At 36.1% G+C, this 25,339-nt stretch overlaps 1 protein-coding gene and 1 long non-coding RNA gene across 2 annotated transcripts in view; both read left to right on the top strand.

The window, feature by feature from the left end:
• Positions 1–25,339, top strand: part of LOC309665606 — a 419,674-nt gene that overhangs the window by 217,663 nt on the left and 176,672 nt on the right. The window lies entirely within an intron of this gene.
• The window catches only part of CALCR (calcitonin receptor), a 138,191-nt gene that overhangs the window by 81,803 nt on the left and 31,049 nt on the right, over positions 1–25,339 (top strand). Inside the window, exons 3-6 of the mRNA XM_082471932.1 lie at positions 5,396–5,552; positions 7,889–7,999; positions 12,943–13,055; positions 18,202–18,293. Of these exons, the coding sequence (XP_082328058.1) occupies positions 5,396–5,552; positions 7,889–7,999; positions 12,943–13,055; positions 18,202–18,293 (473 nt within the window). The remainder of the gene's footprint in view (positions 1–5,395; positions 5,553–7,888; positions 8,000–12,942; positions 13,056–18,201; positions 18,294–25,339) is intronic.

The raw sequence follows: 25,339 nt of genomic DNA on the forward strand, positions 1-25,339 counted from the left end.
GTTATTCATCTCAAATGAAATCCTATGTGATCAACTATATGTAAATATTTTTAAATTTTATTTCATAAAGTATATAACTATACATAGATAGAAGAAATGATAAAGTAACTACTAGATAAGAAAGTTTGAGTATTATCCAGTCACCGTTTTTTGTTTTTTGTTTTTTACAAAGACTATATAACTTTTGGTATGTTTTAAAAAAAAAAAAAAAAAAAAAAAAAAAGTAGGTCACTTTTTTTCAAAGGTCACTTTTTTTCAAAACTCTTACCTAATACATTTTAAAATTCAAAGACTGAATTTCATATTTGCATGAGCATGACAGGTGTCTTATGGTTTGTGGGCATTTTTTTTCTTACTAGCAAACATGATTGCATAGGATACTTAAATGGCTTTGTGCTCTCTTCACTGTAACATAAATTTTGCTTCTGTGTTTGGATTACCTATTGGATTTGGAGGATTTGTCCATAAAAAATTCGATACACCAGTTTTCTAAAATACTCATTATGTTCCACATTGATGCTCTCTAGAGAAAAGGAAGTTTTTAAATGACATTGACTTTAAAATGTCACTTCTTAGATACATTACTAACCATTACCAATATATTTATTGAATTCTACCTATCTGATTTCCAAATGGCCTTTAAAATATCAGTTTGTGTCACCGCATTCCATTAGCCTCATCTACTTTTACCAAAACTACCCACTCACTTTCTCTTCCTACCTGCAGTAATACAATAGGCTTAGAACAGTGCTTGGCACTTAGTGAGTGCTAAAAAGATGGTAGTGATTACAATGACAACAATGATGAAGACATAATGCTTCTCAGAAGAACCTACTTTATGTTGTTGTTGTTCACTTAGCCGTATTCCCCTATTTGTGTTGAGTTTATGATAATACACGGCAGTTTTGTTTATATAATGCTCAGGTAGAAAGGACACAGGACACCAGGCAGGCATCTGATCGTACCTGGAAGAAGCAGGGCTAACACTTTACAAAGCTCTATTTTATCCTTTGTTATTTTGAAAGGTACGAGTAACTGAAAGCTACAAATAATCTGAACATAGACATTATCATGATTAAGAATGGTGACGTGGACAGTTGTTTACATCAGCTTGTGGATTCTGGATTCATAGTCCTGTTAGAGCAGTTGTGTCTGGGGCAATCAATAGGAATGTCTCCCCTCAACCCAGTAGCATGGATCCCCACATTCAGTAGATTTGGACCATTGCTCAAAGTTCTACACAGAACAGCTCTCTACTTGTTCTGTCTCTGTACTTCTAGAAACCACCTGTAACACACAAGGAGGCTGATTGTCTTACATCAAAGTAGGAATTGCTTAAACACACGGCCATTCAAATAGATTGCTTTACTTCTGGACCCCATGATTGGTGTGGATGAAACTTTCTAGAATGTAAGCTCCATGAGGGCAGGGACCTTGCCAGTTTTGTTCACTGCTGAATCTTCAGAACCTAGAACAGTGCCTGGCATGTGGGAGGCACTCAAAGTATTAACTGAAAGAACAGTGATGTTTCGGCTGCGGACTACAGCTGTCAGTGGCAGCTTGGTGGTCGTATGTGTGGCGCCATCTACTGGAGCCTTTAGGAGTGACATCGCATATACGGCGGCTAAACTGTTACATAGGACAACAATTAAGAGGTGGTTTTTGTTTGATTTTGGAAGAATCATGCAAGATGGCTTGAATGCAAAACTTTGAATTTCAATCTTTATTCAGAAAAGCAACATGCCCTTAATGTCTCATTTCTATCTGCATGTGAGCATAAAATTATATATTTACATTCCACAAATACATAGAATAAACATAACACTTATGATAAGTGGAATGTTGTTTTTCACATTGCTTGGTGGTTTAATCACTACTGCTTCTATTTTACCTCTTTACTGCTGAAAATTATACCACCTCACTAGCAATTTTTAACTGTAAGAAATAATCAGCATAAAGTTAATGATCAATGAACTTTATGAAATTTACATGTTATTTTAAGCAGTAGTAATTCCATGATCAGAATTATATAGATGTAATGGCTATATATTTATATCTACATATATCTGTATGTTATATACATATATAACAGAATGCCTCAATGTATATTTTATTGTCCGAAGAAAATCACTGAAACATTCAGCTACCACTGGAAAAATTGCACCGTCAATGCTCAAACATGACCCAGACCAGGAGCGGCCTCAGATTATTGTGGCTCTTCTAAGGACAGAAGTTCTGCTTTCTCATTCCCTCAGTGTTGAAACAATCTCTGCTGGACCAGGTTACAGGAAGTTCACTGGAGTTTTGTTTCAACATTGAAGGAATGATAAGATCGATGCGACTGTCATCTACATGAACTACACCTACTTTTTCAGATGGTCATATCTCCGCTATTACTGGTGTTAAAACTGCATTAAACCAAATAACGTTGTCATTGAAAATACAAGTATAGGGTTTCCACTTGGCTATTCTTGCACATACTGCCTCCCCATGGGCTCCATGAATTTCCAACTAACACAGGAACATTTAATTGGTTGCTTAGTCCATTTAAAAGTAGAATTCAGAATGTTACTTCTGGAAAGAATGTCAAACTTAAGCAAAGTAGTTCCTAATGTCTAAAATATCTAATAAGTGACAGAAAAGATTTATATATAACATCATATTACATCTTCTAATTTGATTTGAAGGTGGTGGGAAAATGACCCAGAAATAATATCAAATGATGATTTTCCTATCAACTCAAGATTCTAAGAATAGAGCCACAAAGAATCAAGTAGATGCATAAGCTGAACCAATCATTTGTATCTTATTGTGAGGACACTGTAATCAATTAAAGATCGTGGTTACATGATCTTTAGTCAAATTATTAAAACACACATTCATACAAATGTAGGTTAATAAAATCCAAAAAGAAGCTTTTACATGAAATCTCTTCAAAATACTTTTCCTTACTCCCAAACCATCTCTCAATTCCTAATGGAATATCTGAGCATTTAATGATAATAATTCTTTACCTTTCACAGTTTCTGGTGTCTGGAAATATTTATAGTGTTGGTCTTTCTTGCTGGACTGTAAGTTCCACGAGGGCAGGATCTGTGCTTGTTTTACTCAGCACCGTATCCTCAGCATCTAGCTCAATACTTGGCTCATCAAGTTCAATGACTATTTGCTGGCTAACTGATCTTAAAACCAGTGGGAAAGGGGTCATATTACAACATAATGTTGTTCAGCTACATTGGTAAAGGATTTGTACACCTTTAATAATCTTTGTCGGTTCATTAATTTCTTCTGTCACAAATTCTAGAGGCATTAAAATTAGAAATAATCCTAACACTTAGAGTAGTGTCAAATATATTCACAATAAGTATTCATCTACAGTTATAACAGTAATATTATAACAATAAGTATTCACCCTCTTCTGTTTGCAAGTGATTTCTACTCAGGTGACTTGTTGGCACCTCCAAATCTAGTCCAAAAGAGAACTTACCTTCTCCCCCGAGTAAGGTTTTCCTTTCTTAATGTCTTCTCTTTCTCAGGACGCTACCATTTTCTTTTCTAGTCATATAGGCTAAAATATCTGGGCTATTTGACTCTTACTGTTCTCCATTCCTTATATTCAAATATACCTCGGTGCTTTTATTATTTGAGAAAGTGCTGAGTTGCTCTTTCTTGTTCCATCTTAAGGTGATCTATTCCATGCCTTCAGCTGCCTGGCTGGCCTCCCCAGCACTAATCTGTGGACATCTGATGCCTACCACATGAATCTTATTAACATTCTCCTTTCGCAACCTTCACTGATCAAAAAACTGCAAGACAGCTTTATTTCATCATGTTTTTAAAATATTTGCTAAAATATATTGAGCCTTTCATGTCCCAGACGTTTTGTATTTGTTCTCACAGGACCCTGTATTATCTGATTTTCCTTGATTTCATATCTTACCCTCAAATATGCTCCCCTTGAGGCAGTATGGTTCCAGTACAGCGTTTCACACATACCATTTCTTTCCCCTGGACTTACCTGCATGCCTTTCCTTCCATCCACAAAGCCTTCCCTCTCCTCTCTGCCTATGCAACGGTACATATACTCAAGGTCTAATTCAAATTCTACCTTGTATCTGTAGTCATTCCCAACTATTCTTGCCCTATGCTCTCTCTCTACTCTGAATTTTTATTGTTTAGTGCTCTGTACAGTTTAGCCTTTAGTGATAGGCTGTCTCATAGGACAGGATGCCCTGTCTACACAGTGAGATACACTGGAAAACAGTGAGGCTCTACCATGAATATCCTGGGGTATACAGGTCAACTTAATAAAGATGTTTATTTTAGAGACTGTGGAGAATAGAGAAAGGTACATAACACTATTTCTGCTATCAGTACATTGGGGACACTTCAGTCTTAGAATAATTTAAACAAAATAAGGCCAATTAAAAGTGTGTCAACAGGTGTAATAGAAAACAAGGAGAATTTCTAACTTCAGAAAAAGTCAATGCAGGCTGAAGCTTGCAAGTCTTCTCCAAAAAACTCTATACAGAACATGGATATAAAAAAATCAGATTCAAGCACTACTAAAAACATCAGAGCCACATAAGAAATTAAAATCTATCTAAACACAACTTAAGACAATTTGTCAGACATTCATCTTTTCAGATACATACACACACACACAACTTAGATTAATGGGACCTATGATGGTAGTGAAAAGTAACAGACTGACAAACCTAATGTCAGTCTGCACTGAAAATTCAAAAGCTCTAAGAGAAATATTTAAGATTTACATTGATTTTCAGCAGTGAAAATGATACTTTGTATAGGTCATCTGCTGATGAAACCAATTTAAAGAGATTAAGGCCAATTACCTAAAGCAGACTATTTCAGAAGAACAGATTTTATTTGTTCTATGGAATAAAGGGGGTAAATTTTTGGCAGTGTGTGCAATCTAAGTACAAACAAATCAGCTGAAAGAATCCAATTAAAACATTTATTGCACTAATATAGCTACTTTAAATAACATGATTCGTGATTCTTAGGAGTTCCAAACAAAGCAAAGTTGATTTAATATTCATATTTTGGAAATCAAGTTATTTGCTTTGTTTACTTCTAAACTTTACACTGATAAAATTAAAACAATCTTGTAAAGAGGTGCATGAGTTTGTGTGGGTGCTATACATTTTCAAGAGTGAATAGAATGAAAGCAAATAGGAAAATTTTAGGTAGAATTTATACATGAAATGTAAATACACTTTTTAATTATAAAGCAAAAATATTCCACATGGAGACCATGCATAATTGTTGCTTATAGAAGGAAAAATAAATGTTTTCATACTTTTTGATTGTTTCATTATGTATTCACCCATCTCTACTGCCCATAAGTAACTCAGTTCCCTTTCTAATACAGCGCCCAATTCCAGTTCTTCCTGCCACTTCAGATGTCACCCACCCTCCAACAATAGAGCCGGAGCCATTTCTCTACCTTTTAGGAAAGCAGAGGCTGTTGGAGGCACAGCACAGATGCTATGACCGAATGCAAAAGTTACCCCCATACCAAGGAGAAGGTAAAAAGAAGGACGTATGTGAGTGTGTGTTTCAAACATCAAGAATGCAAAAGTTACCCCCATTACCAAGGAGAAGGTAAAAAGAAGGATGTATGTGAATGTGTCCTCGTTTCTTTGCTCAAGTTCACCTGACTGCTTTTTGGCTAATATCTGCATTTATGACAAAATTACTACAATAGCCCAGTATTCACCCATGGCAAGCAGGAACAATACAGGACTATGTGAGGGAGAGGAAGTAGAGAATGACAGGAAGAGAGCTGGAAAATAGTGGGCAGAGAATTAGCCTGAGGCAGAGCCTATCAAAACTCTGTCCTGCTTGGGTTAATTAGGTAGTATCTTCCCTTACCTGCCAATTGGGTGGCAACTCATGCTAATCCTTCTCCTTTTCTACCCCCAGTTCCCAGAGGAATTAGAAAAAGATATCTCCTAGGCAGACATTGTTTATCTATCACCTTCTCTAGAATGCTCTGTGTGACTTCCCAGATATTCTTAGCGCCAAGCATATTCTATTAGCTACAGAGGGCCCAGGGGAAAACAAAAGAGAGGATGTGATGACCAGGCATTGCTACATTCATTTAAATTCTCTCCCCTGACCCCTAAAGCACTTGAAAAGACCCAGCAAGATCTTTTACACCCTCCTGTAGTCTAAGACAACACTGCTTCCTAAGGGGAAAATTAGTTGAATATACTCTATTTACGACACATGTTTGCCATCAAACAGTTAAGGTTTTAATTTGTAGTTCCTATTTTTAGCATTTTCCTTCAAACAAAAATGTGAGTCAATTGAAAGACACATATTCTTCTGTCTGCAGTGGTTTCAGTGTTTAAGAACCTGAAAAGGCATTATATGTAACTCTGCCCAAAGAAGAAACCCTTTCTCTGAAGCTAAGTGAAACAACAGAAACACAAAATTGATATTTTCAGAAACTGAGTGAGTGCAGTCTCCTTGGCTTTGGTCTTAGTCATCTTGGGAGGATGAACTTTTGTGCTACGATCATTATTTAAAACTTTTTTTTTTTTTTTTTTTTTAAGAACTGCTTTCAAAGCCTGAAGCTCATTCTTTTGAATAGCTTTATGTTTTAGGGTAGATTTAATTTTTTTCAAACAAAAAATATTCCTTTATTTGAAATTGAGAATTTACACCAGGCTTCTATGCAATGAAACACCTTAAATGCAGTTATTCTTTCACCTAATCCTCTCCGTCCATCTCCCATACATTTACTACACATTTCCACTGGGCCATTTCACAAGTACAATATTTTCAAATCCCACCATTACCTTACTCATGAACTCATCCCTCCTGGATTCTCACTTCTGTATGTGACATCACCAGTGAGCCATTTACTCAGGATTAATATTTATGAGTCACCCTTGTATTTTCCCGTTTTACATCCATACCCCATTAATTACATTTCATTAATATTCCTAAATACACTAATAGTGCCTTATTTTAGACATTTAATATCTCTTACCTGGACTGTTACAATAGTCACCTAGTTTGTCTCTCTTTGTTAATCTTATCCTTAAAAACGCTCTTATTCTCACTAAAATCTAGATTTGTTCGTGTCATTCCCAATGGTTCCACCTTGCCTACAGGAAAAAAAAACCCCCAAACTCCTTAGGATGGCATTTAAGACACCTCATAATCTGACCCCAGCCTCACACTAGTAGCAATAAGAAGGTGTATGAAAAAGTAGATACTTTTACAATTGTACTAAAAGTTTCCCCCTTCAAGAGTAGATTTAATTTTTGAAAGCAGTGAGAAACCACTTGGAGCCAATGTTGAAGAATACATAAAGTGATCAAACTAAGCATTATTTTAGTCAGTAATGGTGTGATTCTAAAGTAATAAGACTGTTTTTATATGTAGCCCATTAACTGGCTGCAAATGCATCTCCTGAACAAGTGCATCACCCTTGGATTAACAATAGAACTACCTAAGGCAACCACTTTGAAGGTTAATGGTTAGTAGGCTACAAATGTTCCAAAGCCTTTTATCCAGGGGTAACATTGCATATACTTTCACAAGAGTTTTTTCATAGCATTTCTGGAGATATTTTAAAGGAAAGATTTTGGAGGAAAGATTCCATACAGATGACAAATATGCCTTTTGAGGAACAAATGGAGAATGTCCTACAAAAAAAAAAAAAAAAAGGAAATTCCTAGGTACTTGGAAAAGTTAATACCTTTATTTTGTTGCTGCTGCTGCTACTATTGTTTCAATATTTCCATGTCCAAGTGGAGAGTCCCAGAATAACTGTCTATGCACTGTTAAATGCTGCTGAGGATTCTCCAGTTTTTGACAACTGTAATATAATTTCTTTCTAAATGGCCAGGTCTGTACTGCAACCGTACCTGGGATGGATGGTCCTGCTGGGATGATACACCGGCTGGAGTGCTTGCCCAACAGCACTGCCCAGATTATTTTCCGGACTTTGATGTAGCAGGTAGAGTATTTATTTTTATTTTATATTTTGCTATGAATCTTTTAGCGTTTTTCCAGTTCTGAAAAGAAAATCAGATACAAAATATACTACCAAGTCATATTCTATGCAGTTTAGCACATTCTGAAGAATTTCCATAAGTGAAATATTACCCAGGTGTACAAAGATTGCAAGCTGCCCTTATTTTTTAAGTCACATTGCTGATCACTTATGCCCCTTAGTCATAAATTATATTAAATGTTAGATAAAAATGAAAATTTTATATATTTTAAATATTTAAAATTAAATTTTAATAAAAAATTAATATTTCTAAAACTGAACAGTTTTATTTAAATGTGTAGTTTTAAAAATTTTTCAGTTGTCTCACATTTGATGACTTATGCAAATGCTTGATGTAGAGTTTGTGCGTACTGGGCTGGTAGAACAAGCATAATGGAAATTTGATGTAACCTTGAAAATTATATAAAACTGTCATGTGTAGGGAAGATAAATCAGAAGGTGGTAACTCTAGACATTTACCAGATTTCTGCTCCAACAGTAGATTATTAAAATATGCTCAGTAAATAAGTCCGGTACTATTAAAATGGATTGCACTAACCCAGCTGTGTGCCCAGCCCAACATGAACAGCCAACAGATGTGTGTTAAGTGAATTCGGTGTTACTTTTATAACTAAAGTTAATTAGTAACACGGGAATATTTTCATTGAATATCATTTTTTAACTTTCCAAAACATTTTCATATATAGTATCTCATTTTATACTCACATAATATTTGACATAAAACCACAAGTGAACCCAAGTCTCCTGAGCTCTTTACCTATCCCTTTCTTTCTAAGTAAGTGCAACAGTCTTGGAAAAGCATTTGAGAAGTAATATTTCTATATCACTGTACAAACTTATGCAGGTTGAAGTACTTTCAGAACTTTCAAGGGAGAACATCGTTTTCCTTCAGGCCTCGGTCTAACCTCACTGGTGTTGTTAGAAATTGGGCGGGGATGCTTAGGCAGGAGTACCAGGTGCCAAGTGAAGTGAGAAGCTAGGGGCCGAAGTTATGCATCTTCATATTGTCATCTATCCAAACAGAATGGAGGTCTGGAATCCAAGATGCTCAGTGGTGAGTGGTCAAGAGCCAAGGCAAAGGGATGTATGAGAAGTAGGTATGAGGTTGTACAACAGCCTCAATCCAGAGATTAGACACTTGGGGCTGGGAAATGGGATTGGATAGCTGCTAGTAGTAAGTGATTCTCAACTTGGCTGAGAAGCTGGGGAGCTTTAAAAAATAATCCTGATCCCTGGTACCACCCCAGATATTCTGATTTAATTAGTTTGGAGTGCAACCTGGACATCAAGATGTTTAAATGTTCTGCTTGTGACTAAATTGTGCAGCCAAGATGAAACTGTGTTAAACAATAAAGTCCAGATAAGAAAGTGGCTGGTACCAGTGAAGCCCAGCCAGTGCACTCAGTAGCTCTTCCAGTAAGAGGCAGAGCACAACATCCGATGAGACTGATGCAGGCCACAGAGGAAAGAGGGTCCCCGAGGAATAAAAGGTAGTAGCTGCCCAGCTCCAGGAACTGTAGGTATCAGGGCCAGAGAAGTTCCGTTCTAGGAGACTGGATAGAAAATCTGTCCCATTGAAATAAACCTGAGATTAAGATACTTAAAAAGGAATATCATCTTCATTACAAAGGAGATCCTGATGCTGAAACTAAGTGGGTCCAGCTACAGACACATTGCCTAAGTCCCTGTTAAGGGGTGAGATTTGTTCCCGAGAGTACAGCGAGCCTGAGCCTGCAGGAAGCGTTCAGGTGGCTCTAGATGTTGAAACTAGAGCCACTAGTTGACTGGTGTGGGGACTGAGCTCCCGGAACACAGGTCATTCCACCTCAAGCTCCGTATCTCTTCTAATAAGATGTGGAATAACAGAGCACAGTAACCCCGCCGCACCTCAGTGCTCATCTTCCTCCTCCGTCCTTCAGTGACCTCTAGGGAATGGGGCCAGGGAAGAGAGTTAGAACACCCAATTAGAGGAAGGGGATGCCAGGGTCCTGACAAGAGAGGATCTTCTTTGTATTATCTGGTCTGGACTAGACGTAGCATTTTGAAGAGAAGGCTCAGTGTTTGTTTTTTGCTTAAGAGGTTATGGAAAAATCAACCTTCTCTTTCAGATTTTTCCAAGACTTGTTGGGTCAGACTTTCTACCACATTTCAGGGTTAACCAGCCCATCTGGTTACCCACTCTTATTGTCTGTGAATGACGAGAGGTTATTTCCTGCAGACTGAAAGTGAGGACATCAGTTAAGATGGAAAACAGCAGTCATACAATAAAATTTATGCAAGAAGGTTTCTGGAATCCAGATTAGAGCACTTCGTCTATCCCTGAGACAATGTTTGGGAGATGCTTTTTGTGCTTCCTTCAAGAATGAGATACAAAGTGCGATCCCAGTGAGAAGAGATAATGGAAATGGGATTACAGTGGGGCACTTTTAAAACCAGCTCAGGCCAGCCACTTCTAGGAATTCTTATTTTGTTGGAAGAGTTGGGATGTGAAGAGAGAAAGGGCTTAGTGCTATGCCCTGCTCAGCACTACCTTCCTGTAAACGCTAACTAAATGCTATTTGATAGTAGTCCCCCAGGTCTTTATCGACTGTTCCCAATAAATGATGCTTCATTAATCTTGATCTGACAGCCACATTAGAGGTAACATGAGTGGCACAAAGAGCTGTTCTGCAATCAAGGCTGCAAGGCCAGTTCCAAAGCAGCAGTGGGCTCTTGCCAAAGTGGCTGTAATTATTAACTAAAAGGCAAGTTTGGGGTCACAGAACAGGGATTTCCAGGCATAGATCCATCTTTTCAGCCTGATTTTTAGATTCCGCTCAGCTTGGGGGCAAATCCACTTTAAAAGAAAGGCAAACCTTAAAAATACCTATATTCAACAAATTTAAATTCTTTAGTATTTTACCACCAACCCAAGCTGTATCTTGATGATACATACAACAGTTTAATGAAATGAAGAGATTTCATTTTAAACAAAGTGCTTGGTAAAAGACAGGTAGGTAATGAAAGAATGAATAACAGTATTGAAATTCCAAAGAGGCTGGGAGTCTGAAGGAATATGCTGGAGTATAAAAAGCAAATCCTTATTAGGATGGATTTAAGGGCAGGAGTCAAACACTCAGTCAGCAGTAACGGGACAGAGCCAAGGTGGCCAACACACGGTTGAGGACAATGATTGTCAACCCTGATACCCTTTGGAATCAGTGAGCTTCTTAAAAATGCTTGCGTCTGGCACCTCTTCAGATTAATGGAACACAAATCTCTGGGGACTGGGTTTTGAGCATCTGGAAAAAGCTCCTCGATGTGAATCTAGACGGAAGGAAGCATGCCGCCTCTTCACGGGGCAGTTCAAACTTAGACTATTTTAGAGGGAAGTGCCAATCTCAGAGCACATGCAGGGAGGCTTCAGGCTGTGAGGGGACAGCATGTGTGGTGAGAGTGAATAGCGGTGTTTGGTTTAGAAAGGGAAGTCAGAGTAGACGTAGCCTTCCGTCAAATATTGAAAGATTTGCCAGGTGGAGGATGACAGATTCTTGATAGCTGCAACAGTTAGAACCCGGAAATGCCTAGATCCAGACTTGAGTTAAATCCAAACAAAACAATATTTCCTACAGTGCCGTCCGTGATTGGGAAGGACTTCCTCAGGAGGGACACCCTCTTCCGTAGAACACGTTACGCTATATAGCTGCATAACTTTGTAAAAACCAAATTATATTCATTTCAATAAAACAAAACTACTTTCTAACAATATGTTAAAGATAAAATGCTGCATTACAAACCACTTTTTTTGTAATTGCAAGTAAGCTTAGAATGGTCGTTGACAAAGCATTAACTAAATCATTGACCAGTTTTCAACATCAATTTTTCCCTGCTGATTAGTGCTGACCCTTTGGGAAGCGTTGTTGGTGTCCAATGGTGATTCTTTAAATAGTTTTTGTCCGAGGGCAGTCACAGTAAATTCGCAATTTAAAATTTTTCTACTTAACATTGAAACAGATTTACATTAAGCAATGATGATTCTAATAGGTGCTTTAAAACACCTTTTGTTTGAAAAATGTGTTTTTTCATCCATTTTAAATCATTGTTGGAGTAGACATATTACAAACAAGTCTACAATTTTCAGTTTAAATCTTGTGCTGAGTTTGGTAGTATCTGTTTCATTCATACAATGAAAAATTATGAATTTCACCCTAAAAACTGCCAAAGTTAAAATAATTTTCATACTAGCTCTTAGCATGTTGATTTGACTAACCGCAACTTCTGATAGAAAATTACTTTAAATGTTATCAGATCTAAGTAATATTTCAGCAAAATAAATTTTTTAACATTGTTTCTTAGCCTTTAAAACAATGACAAATATTAGTATATGATTCTGATTTCCATATCCTTGTGCTAAAAGAAAAACACCAGAAACCATATATAAAAGGGTTTTCCATAGGTATGATAGCTCTTTGCCTTTGCCAATGAAGAACAATGCTTCAAAAATATTATCCCTATGAAATTATCAAAAATCAAAACTATGTGAGGATTGCAAACACACTGGTAAAATCTCTTTTCATATTTTACCAGTTCAGGATTGTTATATGATCTCTAAGCAATAAACGCTTTGGAGAGGTACTTTGGAGAACTAGAAAAAGTCTGAATAACTCAGAATGAGTTTGGCAAAGTAAAATGGAGATAACAGTGCTTCACATGACTTTGCTGAAGCTAAATTGAAGCAATGCATATTAAAGCACCCTGTATAATGCAGGATTCGAGGTAGTCTCTATTGACTTGTATTCACGTTCAAGTTCTATAAAGTGATTAACACTTTGGAATGGCTTTTAAGCTTTCATTTATTGTTTTTCCTTCTTGCAATTTTGAGATAGTAAGTTTTGTTTCATTAACAGAAAAAGTTACAAAGTACTGTGAGGAAGACGGGGTTTGGTACACGCACCCTGACAGCAACATATCCTGGTCCAACTATACTATGTGTAACGCTTTCACTCCTGAGAAAATGCAGGTAGGTTCTATTTCAAATTTCAGTATTGGGTGAGAATGCCATCCTCTATGCATGGAAATTTATGCCTAATTGTAAAACACCTGCTACCAAGACGCCAACTATTTTGTAGAAGGAAATCAGATAATGACCTGTCAATTCTAGGGACTCTATGAATTGACACTAGAGAAAATGATGTTTTACTTCTTGGTTGGCATTCGGTCAGTGAGAGTTCTGTGAGCGTGTGGAACCAGGCCATTTATGGCAAGGGGAACATGTCCATGGAGCAAATGATGGGATTCCCCACAGTGCCAGACATTAGGCAGCATTTCCAGGAACTGCCTTAACATCTCTTCTCCTGGAAGAGTTCCAAAACTACAGATTTCTCCACAAGTCACCAGCTAACGCTTGTGTCCCCATCCCTGTCCTGAGATGTCTATGACAGTTTTACTATCAAGCCTTGAAGGAACTCTAAGAATGGAGCTTCTCATCAGCCCACTGACACGAGTGTGGCTGTTTAGATTATTTTCAGTGGAAGTCCATTCTAACTTGTTACTTCTTGTGTCTTACCGGCTGTTAAATATTTTTACTATCTTTGCTTAGAAACATTTAAGCCAGTGGGGCGGGCCGGGGAATGGGGGGGCAGATAGTTACTGCCTTCTTCAGATGCTTCAGAAATCTGAAAAGATCATTAAGTCTACCACCAGCCTCCTCTCCCCACGGAGCTGGGAGAAACCGTTGGTCAGCGTTTAGCACACAGGGCATCTCTGCACAGCCCTGGTGGCTGCAAGAGAAACCTATTGTTTCCTTCAAAGATCCTGTATGCTCAGTTATTGTGAAGTTGGAAGCTACACGCACATCAGTGCTTTTGTTTCCTGTAAAGAAGCTTTACGAGTATAGGAATTTTTCCTTCCATTAAAAACAAAATAAACAACAATTAAAAACAAAGAAGATGAATAGATAGCTTAGAGACCAGTTGACTAGAGGGACGTCTCGTCACAGGCACAGGCTGAGGGCACCAAAGCCAGTTACCGCTTCCACAAATTGCTAAGTCACCCCTGAGAGTCAGACACATGCCTACGTCCTAGAGCTATTTATTTAATAAGGTCTGATTGAAATGACATGTCAATGAGTAAGGAATTTCCTGAATGAATGCTGATTATTTTACAGAAAAAAATTTTAACTCTTTTAACTGAATTGTTAGAAAGAGTGCAGATCCAAATAAACAATTCTCAGTGCTGCCACATTTGACCTCTTCACACACTCTGGCCACATCTGAGAAGGAAATAAAGTATTTTAAGAATAAATACTCCCCTCTAGGCACCTAACATAATGATTGAAATTCTATGCACAAATCTTCCATCTATATACAGGCAAAAAAAAAAAAAAAGAAGAAGAAATCAACCTAGAATTTATTTAAAATAAAAACAAACACTTCTCAGTCTTAAGAATGATACAAAAATGGCAAATAAATTATGAGCTGTTGATTTAACCTTACACATTTAGACAATTCTATTTCAGAAGCATAAATATTTTTTAAAGTATTCTGGAGGCAACTGAAAGAAAATGAATTAAATTATATAAAATTTCCTTACAAATAAAATATGCAGAGATAAAAATAAAATACTGGCATGCCTATATATCCAAATTAAAAACAGTACTTTAAATGGCAAGGGGACTCAATATGGTAAACTATTTAAAAGGGAAAACTGTTAGAAAATGCCACACCTGTTTTTGTCTAGTGGTAAAGTTAGAAAAAGAGCCAGAAAATGAATTCCTAGGGGAAAAAGACAGGAGCTGGGTGTTTTCTTGCAAAGATTCCTAAATACCTCCTAAGAAGGGACCTACAAGCTATACTGAAGTTTTCATCAGTTCTAGGTATAAACCAACTTTTCCAGATTTACTATCATTACCTGCAAGGATAAAAAGCACCATTAGCAGAGCAGTATCAACAATGAAACTGGCGAACAATATGTAAATGCCTAGTGAAATGATGCAACCACAATTCAGGATAAGTTGACACGTTCATTTTGAAACTCTAAGGCCTACAAGGCAATATCTGTTTCTGTCTAGCAATAATGCACATAACCAAACAAAGGGCTCTGTTTTGTGAGCCTTTTAAGCAGAATTAGTGCTTCAATCTCAGGCCCTTCACAAGGAAATTGATAAGAATCAAAATGTTCAAGGGTAATGATTTGTACATAAATGGCGCGTTTCTCCCAGGAATTCAAAGAACTCCGTAGAAATTATCCAGCTTATCTACACTGCATTCACATTCATACCAGGACCCAATAAGTTATTGAAAATACCTTAAGTTCCTCCCACAACCCAATAACCTGTTGTGGGAGGGAACTTAACACCAGAAGCCCAGAGATTATGTTGTCCTGCTTTCAAGCCATTGCCCTCTCTGAGTCTCTGTTTTTTTCACCCACCAAATGGATATTACAGTCTCTTTTTCTCCCAAAATAGAATACAGGGTGCCCAGCTCTGAAAACAAGTTAGGTGCTTAGAGAGTTCTACCTATCAGTAAATAGAGAAGGAAACGATCCACTATTGTCAGAGGAGTGTCATAGGTCCACCTGCCCCTAAATGTCTCTCCCATTGGCATCATAAACATAAAAGGCAACACTGGAAAATATAACAATGTGGAATAACATAAGTAAAGAACTTAGATTTAAATGCTTGAGCTATGTCTACTGCTGGTCAAAGATTATACCTAAGAGGTACCATTGCTTTTCAGTTTGGAACACACATTTTAGTTTGTTGAAAATTAGAGTTAGGGATTCATTGTATTTTTTTTCCATATCGCTATTCAACTGACCCAGCAACATTTATTGAAAAGACCATCCTTTCCCTACTGCCCTGTAGCATCACCATTATTATATATCAAGTGACCATACATGTCACTACATGCTTCTGGACTCCGTTGCACAAGGTCTATTTGTCTCTCCTTGCGCCAGTATCACACTGCTGGATTCCGGTGGCTTTATAACAAATCATGATGCTCCATAGAGTAGGTCTTTCCACTGTGTTCTTCTTCAAGATTGTCGGGGCTATATTTTTTCTTTGTATTTTCAGTGCAAATTTTAGAAGCAGTCTGTCAAATTTTACGTGCAAAGAAACCTTGTGATCAGTTTGAAAATTTTGAGATCTTTATAATATCATTTCTTCCAAACATTGAATAGAATATATCCCTCTATCCATCTCAGTCTTTAATATCACTCAATAATGTTTTATAGATTTCTGTGTAGAGGTCACACACATCCTTCTGCAGATTTATTCTCAAGCATTTGATTTTTTAATGCAGTTGTAAATGCCACATTTGAAATTTTATTATTTGTTGTTTATGTATTAAAATAAAACTTCTCATTTTTATATCCAACAATTTTTGTAAAATTCACTTATTAATTTTAGTAATTTATAAATTTTATATTTTATACGTGTAGTATTATATCAACTGCAAATAGTAACAGAAGGATTTCTAGGTAGCCATTAATCTACTTTCTGTCTCTAAGAGATTTGCCTTTTCTGGACATTTCATATTAATAGGATTATACAATATGTGGTTTTTTGTGACTGGCTTCTTTCACTTAGCTTGATGTTTTCAATGTTCGTCCATGTTATAGCATGTGTAAGTACTTCATTCCTTTCTATGGCTGAATAGTATTCCATTCTGTGGACAAACCACATACACCAGTTGATGGACATTTATGTTATTTCCACTTATTGACTATTATGAATGGTGCTATAAACATTTTGTGTACAAGTTTTTGTGTGCACATATATTTTCATTTCTCTTGGGTCTTTTTTTTCTTGATCAGTCTTGCTAAGGAGCATTGAAATTATTATTTTTTTTTAACAACTAGGTTTTGTCTCTGATCCTCTCAATATATATTCAAGTTCTCTTTATCATTTCTATTTCCTTTCTTTTACATTCTTTAAGTTTAATTTTCTTTAGATGGAAATTTAGGTCATTGATTTTCCATCTTCTTTTCTCATATATGTATGTTAGTCTTTAAACTTCCCTCTATGTACAGCTTCATCTACATCCAAAAAGTTTTGGTATGTCATTGTGAGTTCTTCTTTGATCCAATGTTTATTTAGAAATATATTGTTTGCTTTTCAACAATATGAAGGTGTTTTTTAAGTTATCTTTTTATTAATTTCTAGAGTATTATGGTCAGTGAAGATGCTATTTAAGATTTTAATTATTTGAAATATATTCATTTGCTTTACTGACTAGTGTATGTCAATTTGGATATTCTTTGTGCATTTGAAAAGAATGGGTATTCTGCAGATGTTGTGTGCAATGCTTATTATATGTGAATTAGTAAAGTTTGTTGAGCATGTTGTTCAAATCTTCTATAGCTAGATTTTTCCTCCCTGTGTTCATTCTGTTGATTACTAGGAGCTGTCAGTTTTTGCTTTATGCTCTGTGTGGTTTGAGTTTATATTATTAGGTGCATAGACATTTAGCATTGCTGTATCATCCTGACTTAACATCTGGACTTGTATGATATCACACCAGTTTTCTTATGGTTAGTGTTTACCTGGGCCATCTTTTCTCGTCCTTTCACATCCAATATTTCTGTGTCCCTGTATTAAATGATGTTCCTTACAACATATAATTGCTTTAAAAATCATCTATTCCAACCACATGCTTTTATAGATGAGGACTACTGCAGTCTGGAAAATTGAAGTGACTGGACCTATGAGTGTCACACAAACACTTAATGATAATACTCTGAGTAAAGAATGCTCTGATGAATCCCATCTTCTATTCTTCCCACCATGTCATGCATATTCCAGTAAAACTGACATTCTTAGAAAAGTTAATCTATTAATCCAATTTATAATTCAACATAATTTAATTCTCTGAAATATTTGTTATCATTTTAGTCATTTTTTTAAAGGAGCAAAACATTTGTTGATTTACACTATTTAAAAATAAACTGTTTTCGGGCAGGAATTGAGACACAGATGTAGAGAACAAACGTATGGACACCAAGGGGGGAAAGCGGTGGGGGGTGGTGGTGGTGGTGTGATGAATTGAGCAATTGGGATTGACATGTGTACACTGATGAAAAAAAATAAAAATAAACTGTTTTCCCTCTTCTATAATAATTTATTCACCTATCTGCTTTTGTAACTGGTTTTGTTGTTGTTGCAGAATGCATACATTCTGTACTACTTGGCTATTGTGGGTCATTCTATGTCGATGTTCACCCTGGTGATTTCCCTGGCGATTTTCGTGCTTGTTAGGTAAGTACACCTATAGCATCTGCCTTTTATTTTCTTCTCTTAGGTACTAAAATAAATGGCATACTCTGCAAGAGTGTTGGGCAGGGGGAAGTCTGCTGATTACAAGACATGTAACACTGGGAGTCATGAAGTAGCAAGAAAAATGAAATTAATTAAAATATGCTGTTTAACCCTATCTTTGAGGAAAATAGGATGGATACATATAATTTTCAAAGGCGATATGCCTCCTTCCCAAAATGAAATAATCCTGTGAGCCCGTAAATACACCGCATTAACATGGTTAAGTTCCACTTACCATGGCTAAGCTTCCATGAAGTATTGAGGAAATAATCCTCCTTCTTTTACCCTCACTCTAAAATATGGAGGCCATGGCCACAAGTTCAAACACACCCTGCTTAATTATGAGCTGTACTGTATGTAAGTGGATTGGGCCAGAAGAGAAGTGGGGCTGGTAAGGCCATGATCGTGTTCAGCCAGAAAAGGAAGTTTCTTTTGGCCTTGACTAACTCAGCCAGAGTCAAGGAGAACCTCTAGAAGAAGATGGCCTGCTGTCAAGTGTCAGTTTTTTGCCCTTGCACACCTACCATTGTTAACTGAAAGTGTCTTCTAAGAACTGTAAGAAACAAAATTGCAATGAGGGTTTCTATTCTGAGGCTGTGTCCACACAAATGATTGCATTACCTATTGCAAAATGATTAAGTTGATATAGATACTGATTTTACAATAATGGAGAATTTAAAATATTCTGTAGTTTTAGGAATGACCACAATGTATGTGAGATAGTAACATATGTTAAATTTGATCCTAAAAACATGTCCTAAATTTAGTGTCATTTCTTTAAATCAAAGGCAGGAGGCACGCTACAGTGCTATTTCCTTCCACTGATACTTTTTTTAGTGATATTATACAAATGGTTAAGAAAAGTTCATAGGCACAGACTACAAATAATTCTCCACACTTAAAAGATGTGATATGTAATTAAATGTATAGTGATTCATATATAAAATAACAATCTTTATTTGACTTTTTAAAAAATATTGCCATGATAATACTAGAAAAAATCAAACCAAGGGAAGAATCACACTTACCACACCCTTAATACAACTACAATTATTTTTTTCCTTGATCCTATTTTTAATCTTTGTCTATAACTTACATCATAATTACATATTGTATTATGTCAACATCATCAGTTTATGTTGATTAAGCAATATAACTGAATAGCAATTTTTTAACTGAATAGCAAATAATAACATAAATAAGCAGAGAATGAGCTTCTTCCATATTTGGTTTAACAGGAGAAAGACTGATAAAGCAACAAGACATGAAGGATTAATTATTAGAATAATTTTTTCAATTAATGATCAGAATACAGCAGAGTAAACACATAGCATGATTAATCTTTGAATGTCTATTCATTTTTCAACTACACTTGACCACAGAGCAAAAATACATCATCATGGCTCTCATATAACTTTGATTAAAAAGTCTGTCACTAAAAGTCCATTCTTTAAATTTTTTAAATATAACCATAAGAAAATTGAAATAAAAAGCCCCAAATTTGTAACTCTGCAATTAATAAATGTACACAGGACTTTAAAGATAAAATAATGTCAAGGGAGATTTCTTAGTTCTTTATTTCTCCAGTCACTTAAATAAGTGATGAGGTATGAGAGGCAAATCAGCAAAGAAAGTAAGAATGTTCTTTCAATAATTTCTCTATTAAGCCACTAAAGATGGGTGTTTAAAAGTGTAGCACATAGGCAAAGTGAAATATTTCTCACTTCCAGTTAGTCCCAAAACAGAATTAATCTGGTAAAATCCTTGGGAGTAGGGGCATACTATCTAGGAAGCACAGATTTTGCCCTTACTGTCTCTCTGTTTCAAGAACCTTCCAAACAGTAACTTAAGTCTTGGGAGGAAAAACATGTCTTATTGAGGTAGAATCTGAATCTAACAGTGGGAAGACACAAACTGAAACAGTTGGTTCTCTAGGGTGCACACAGTAAGAGGTGACTCGGATACAAAAAACACACATGCTGAGATGCTAAATATTCAAATCCAGAAGCAGTCATGTCTGATTTTTATACCTGTTCTTAATCTTACCTTAAATCTGCCCAAACTAAAACTATCAATGCCATCTGTTTTTCTTAAAGTACGTTTCTAATTCATCACATTTTTTCTTACATTTGGATTTCAGAAATATTCAAAGTGACTGTGAAAATAAAAATAACTGATCTATGACTGCATTTTATCTTTTAAATAGAAATATTTTCCCAGGTTTTTTTCAAACACTCAACATCACCCTTGTGATATTTACTGCACATTACAAGGGAAGGTTTTATAATTTATGTACTTAAATGGCATCATCTGTGTGAAACCTGAGCAAGCAATAATCATCACTCCCTTGCTTAATTCTGCACGCCCAGGGTTGAGTTATTTTGCAAAACCCAAATAATCAATTTCATAAGATGTTCATGAAACCAAAATGAGAAGTTACACTCAGCTCTGCTTCTGAGACCTAATGCCTCATTCATAATCATCCCATTGAAACCTCACTCTAAAATCCTAACATGTGCCTTCTAGGGTCTATAAAAAGGAATAACCCTGCAGGTGTCCTTCTCAAACCAGCAGGCCAGGAAGGCCTACAGAGGAGTTACTGAATATATGGGAGGCTGTAGAACTGCCAATACTTTGCTAAAAATCCTGGGGTATTACTCAGAATGAGATCATTAAGGCATGCCGCTAATCTTAATGTGATTTTATTCTGAGCATTCAGGAGAAGATAAAAGGCAGGACTGTGTAACCTGAAACAAATAAGAATCATGCTCTCTGTGCTATTGGAAAATGATTGTAGAAATGTATATAGAGTCTTCGTTATTTTAAAAGAATAAAATTGAACTTCTAGGCCCTCTTCAAGATAAAGGAAAAATTTTTCAGTGATTTAAATCATAGAAAAGGCAATACTGAAGATCTTAACTGTACAAAGTGGCAGAGTTAAAATAATATTCAGGATGACATACAGGTTACTTCTGGTCCACCAATTAAAGGTTGAAAACAGCCTTTTTAGGATATTTGGTTTAGGACCTATACTGGGAAAAATAGGAGTAATACCATGGAGAGGAATTGAATAGAACCATCAAATTACTTAAGACTCCTCACTACTAGATGCCAAGAGTAAATGTCAATAAGAGGGTTAAAATAAAAATACCTTTAGAGAAGACTGGCTTGAGAAAGTCACATAAGTGGACATTTGTGTTTGTTTCCTGCCATTTTAAGCAAGTTTGCAATAAATTCACATATCAGTTCCATGTACAATTTATCAATTTACATTTCTGCATAATAATTCTAAATACTGAAACATCTCACTGTTTTTTCTTAAGGAAGGTCCAATAATAGAACATTCATTAACATCCATTTTGACTACTTGGTACCAAAGTACTACTTGCTGATTACATATTGTGAATATCAATTACTCTTGCCTGAAAGTTAACAGAGATATATGCTGAAAGAGAAGCGTGTTCATTGCATTACATTTTCTACATTACATTACACTGACCACACTGGCCAAAAAAAAAAAAGTTTTCCACTGGGACCTCTAAAAGGAATATTGATTCCTCTATTACTCAGTATTCCCTATTATTCTATTTCACATCTTTATAGAGGATGGATAGATAACGATCTTGTATAGTATCCTATTATACATCTCTGGCTGCCTTCCTGTTCCTCCAGAGAAACCATTAAATCAATGGCAGCAAAAACAGCCTCCTTTCTCCCAGCCCACCCTTGACATGGCAGGACACCAAAGATAACTGTTGATCACCTCTTGGCACATGTTCCCTCATAGAACAGTAGTAATAGGAAAAGAAGCAAGAGTTATGATTGAAAGGGAGTTCCTTAAGGGTAAAGATTTTGTGCTAAATCCAAAGATATAAAGTCCCTTGTCAGATAGGAAAGATGTATAACACATTGTTCTGAATTTTTCTAGGAGTTTTAATGCAATCCATTTCACATTCCCTCCTTCCCTCACTTCTCTTGTCCATCATGAACAAGGTATGATACCTACGTAAAGGAAAACTTAAAGTTGTGCCTTGTCCTGTGATATTAAACTGATCTATACAATCTGCAAGACTCAAGGCAAACATTAAGCACCTTCTCATACAACTTCAGTATCCTGCAAGCATACACATACATGCATAGGATACCAGTAACTTGAAACAAAGTTTTCAATGTGAAAGATTTATACCAGGTAAATTAAAATCATAAATATGACATTTAGCTTTAACTTTAAAGTGTGACATCTTGAGATTCCTATGAAAGTAAATCGTTATCTCATCCTCACATGTGAATGACACCTTGATTGGGCCAAGACAGGAGTAAATTATATTGTCTTATCCTCCCGCTCTTGGAGAATCTATAGTACTTATAGTTCCCTGTCACTCAGAGTAAGCAATGTCCTGTCCATCTAAATACCTGTGGTTTTTTTTTTTTTTTTATCAAGAGGAATAAAGTAGAGCTAACATCTGGTTCATGCCATTTCTACTAAAGACATTTCAGGTCTGACAGGAAAATGTCCGCTTCTCTCATGTTCATTCAGGCAACAGGATATTTGTATTGCGAACAATTAAACACATAATTTTTTCAGTTCAGTTCATCCTCTTCAGCATCCTATACCTCTTTTATTATAATAGTAAATAATTATGTAATATATAAGGTCCCTGAAGGCAGAAGCTGTCTGTTTTGTTCAACCATATATCCCTAGCATCTACAAGAAGGTTTGAATCAGAGTTGGATACACAGTAATATGTGTTGGATTATTGAAAGAATTTTATAAATTTAAAGTACCTTTAACTCGCTTCCAAAAGCTGAGTGTAATGTCATCAAGTAAGTGTAGTAAAATTTTTAAAACTCAATAAGGAGAAATTATATTGAAATCTTCAAGAGACAGAGACTCATATATTAGTCATATTCTTCCTTTGGAACCTAACAGTTTATCCAGCTTTAAACCATCACTTTCTCATTGTGTACATAACACAGTACTGTATATAGGTTTTACGTAATGTTGAACAACAGGATAATGTCCAATATTAGTTAAGAATCTGGCAAATGTTCAGTATGATACAAAGTATGAAATATGAGATCATCTAGCATTTAATGTAATTCTCTGTACTGGAAAAACTGTTTAGTGGTCACGGCTCAAAGAAAATTGCTATTATATAAAGATTTTTAATGCAAAAAAGAGTATTAAGCCCTACTGTGTGTCAGAAGCTGTCCTAGGTACACAAAACAAATTCCTTTAGCATTTCCATTCTAGTAAGAGAAAAGGAAAAAATAACAGGCAGTAAACAAATATACGATATGTCAGGAGGCAGTAAGTGTTAAGAAGAAAAATAAAACAAGGATACAAGGACCCAAGAGTAAGCTGGAGGTGGAGGAAGTATATTTTATTTAGGGCAGTTCTGCTTTACACAGGAGACTGAACATTAACCAGTTCTGTAAGCTAATGTCCATTGACAGATTATTGAACTCTACCCAATCCAAAGAAAGTCAGGCATGAGAATAACAATGCTGAATGATGCATTCATCCATACTCCTTAGTTACGCATAATGTCAACTGTCGTTGGTTTAAGCCAGGCTGAATCCAATAATGAGAACACAGATATTTGCCTCCCAGTGAGAAGAATTATAAAATGCTATTACGACTATATGAAAAATGGCAGGTCAGAGGTTTAACAGTTACTTTATGGGAAGAGTTTATGCAGTATAAATGGGCATGATGTTTCACATAAATAATTTTTTCTTTTTAAAGCCTTAAATTTGCATCCTACTTTTTATAGTACTGTTAAAAAAACAACTAGTTTCAGTTTATTTAACAAAATTTTCTGCTGCTACATAAAGTAGCACATGGTAGTGTGTGTGCGAGAAAGAGAGAGAGAGGGAGAGAGAGAAAGTTCTCCTCTAAACCCCATCTTTACCATTGGCTGCCTCCTGCATTCTACCCCTGCTCAACAAGTTGAGGATTTTAAAGTATTCTGTATTAACTATTTACTAATACTTGTGCTTCCTGAAGAGTTGAAAAAGGTAGCTACAATAATCAAAATATGCTCTGACAGTTGCCCTTATTGCTTAAAGTTACTTTTTACTACAGATAATTGACAACTCATTTTTCCTTTGATTTGAAAATATAGGAAAGCATTTTCATGATTCATTTTTCCCCAGCATTTTCTTGTCAAAATGCCTGGGATTCTAGCTTTATTCCATGAAGATTTTTTAGGAGTAGTTACTATGATCACTGATTGGCATCATTAACTGAATGTTAATGTTAAATTTCTCACATTATGCTAAACATTTTTTGACTGGATCAAATATGGTAAACACGAGATTTTAATTCATCTAGGATAATCACTCCAATTTTGTTATAGCCGTCCTGTAGGCTGTCTACATTTGCATCAAAAAGTGAAATAGGATATTCAAACTAATGTTTATTTTGGCAAACATTCACACAAGTACAGATTTACGAAGTGGAGGAGAAAGGAATGAAAACTGCAGCAAACCGTTTAGTACGCCAGAGGTGGGACGTGGCTCTTCCAACGAGCAGTGCACTTGGATAGGTCCCAGGTCCAAAACACACTGTGCCTCAGCACGAGATCCGATTTGAGACTAGTTAGAATTCTCTGCCTGTGTCTGAGCTCCACCATCAGGAGGATATGGAAAGAAGGAGCCATAGGGTTGATTTCCAGTTGGAATACAAGAAATGAGAAGGTATTAAAAGAAATGGTGAAGGAAAAGGATGACAGGAGACGTAATAAAATCTGTGTATGTGATGGGCCAAGGACATGGATTCAATCAGGCTGTCAGGCAGCCTTGTTTCTGACTTCAGGCTCTGTTATCCCATTTGCCACTCAGTTTCTGCCGGGTTACATCAATGGAGAGTCGATGTTTCATCTGAAGCACAACTCCAAACCCTAATGGTTTCTCTTGTAAAAGTCCTTCTCTTAATTAATTTTATGACATTTGTTATAATTAAAAGTGATTTTTATCACTCA

This window comes from Balaenoptera physalus (genome assembly GCF_965194825.1).
Source record: "Balaenoptera physalus genome assembly, chromosome: 8".
In the NCBI taxonomy this organism is placed as follows: domain Eukaryota; kingdom Metazoa; phylum Chordata; class Mammalia; order Artiodactyla; family Balaenopteridae; genus Balaenoptera; species Balaenoptera physalus.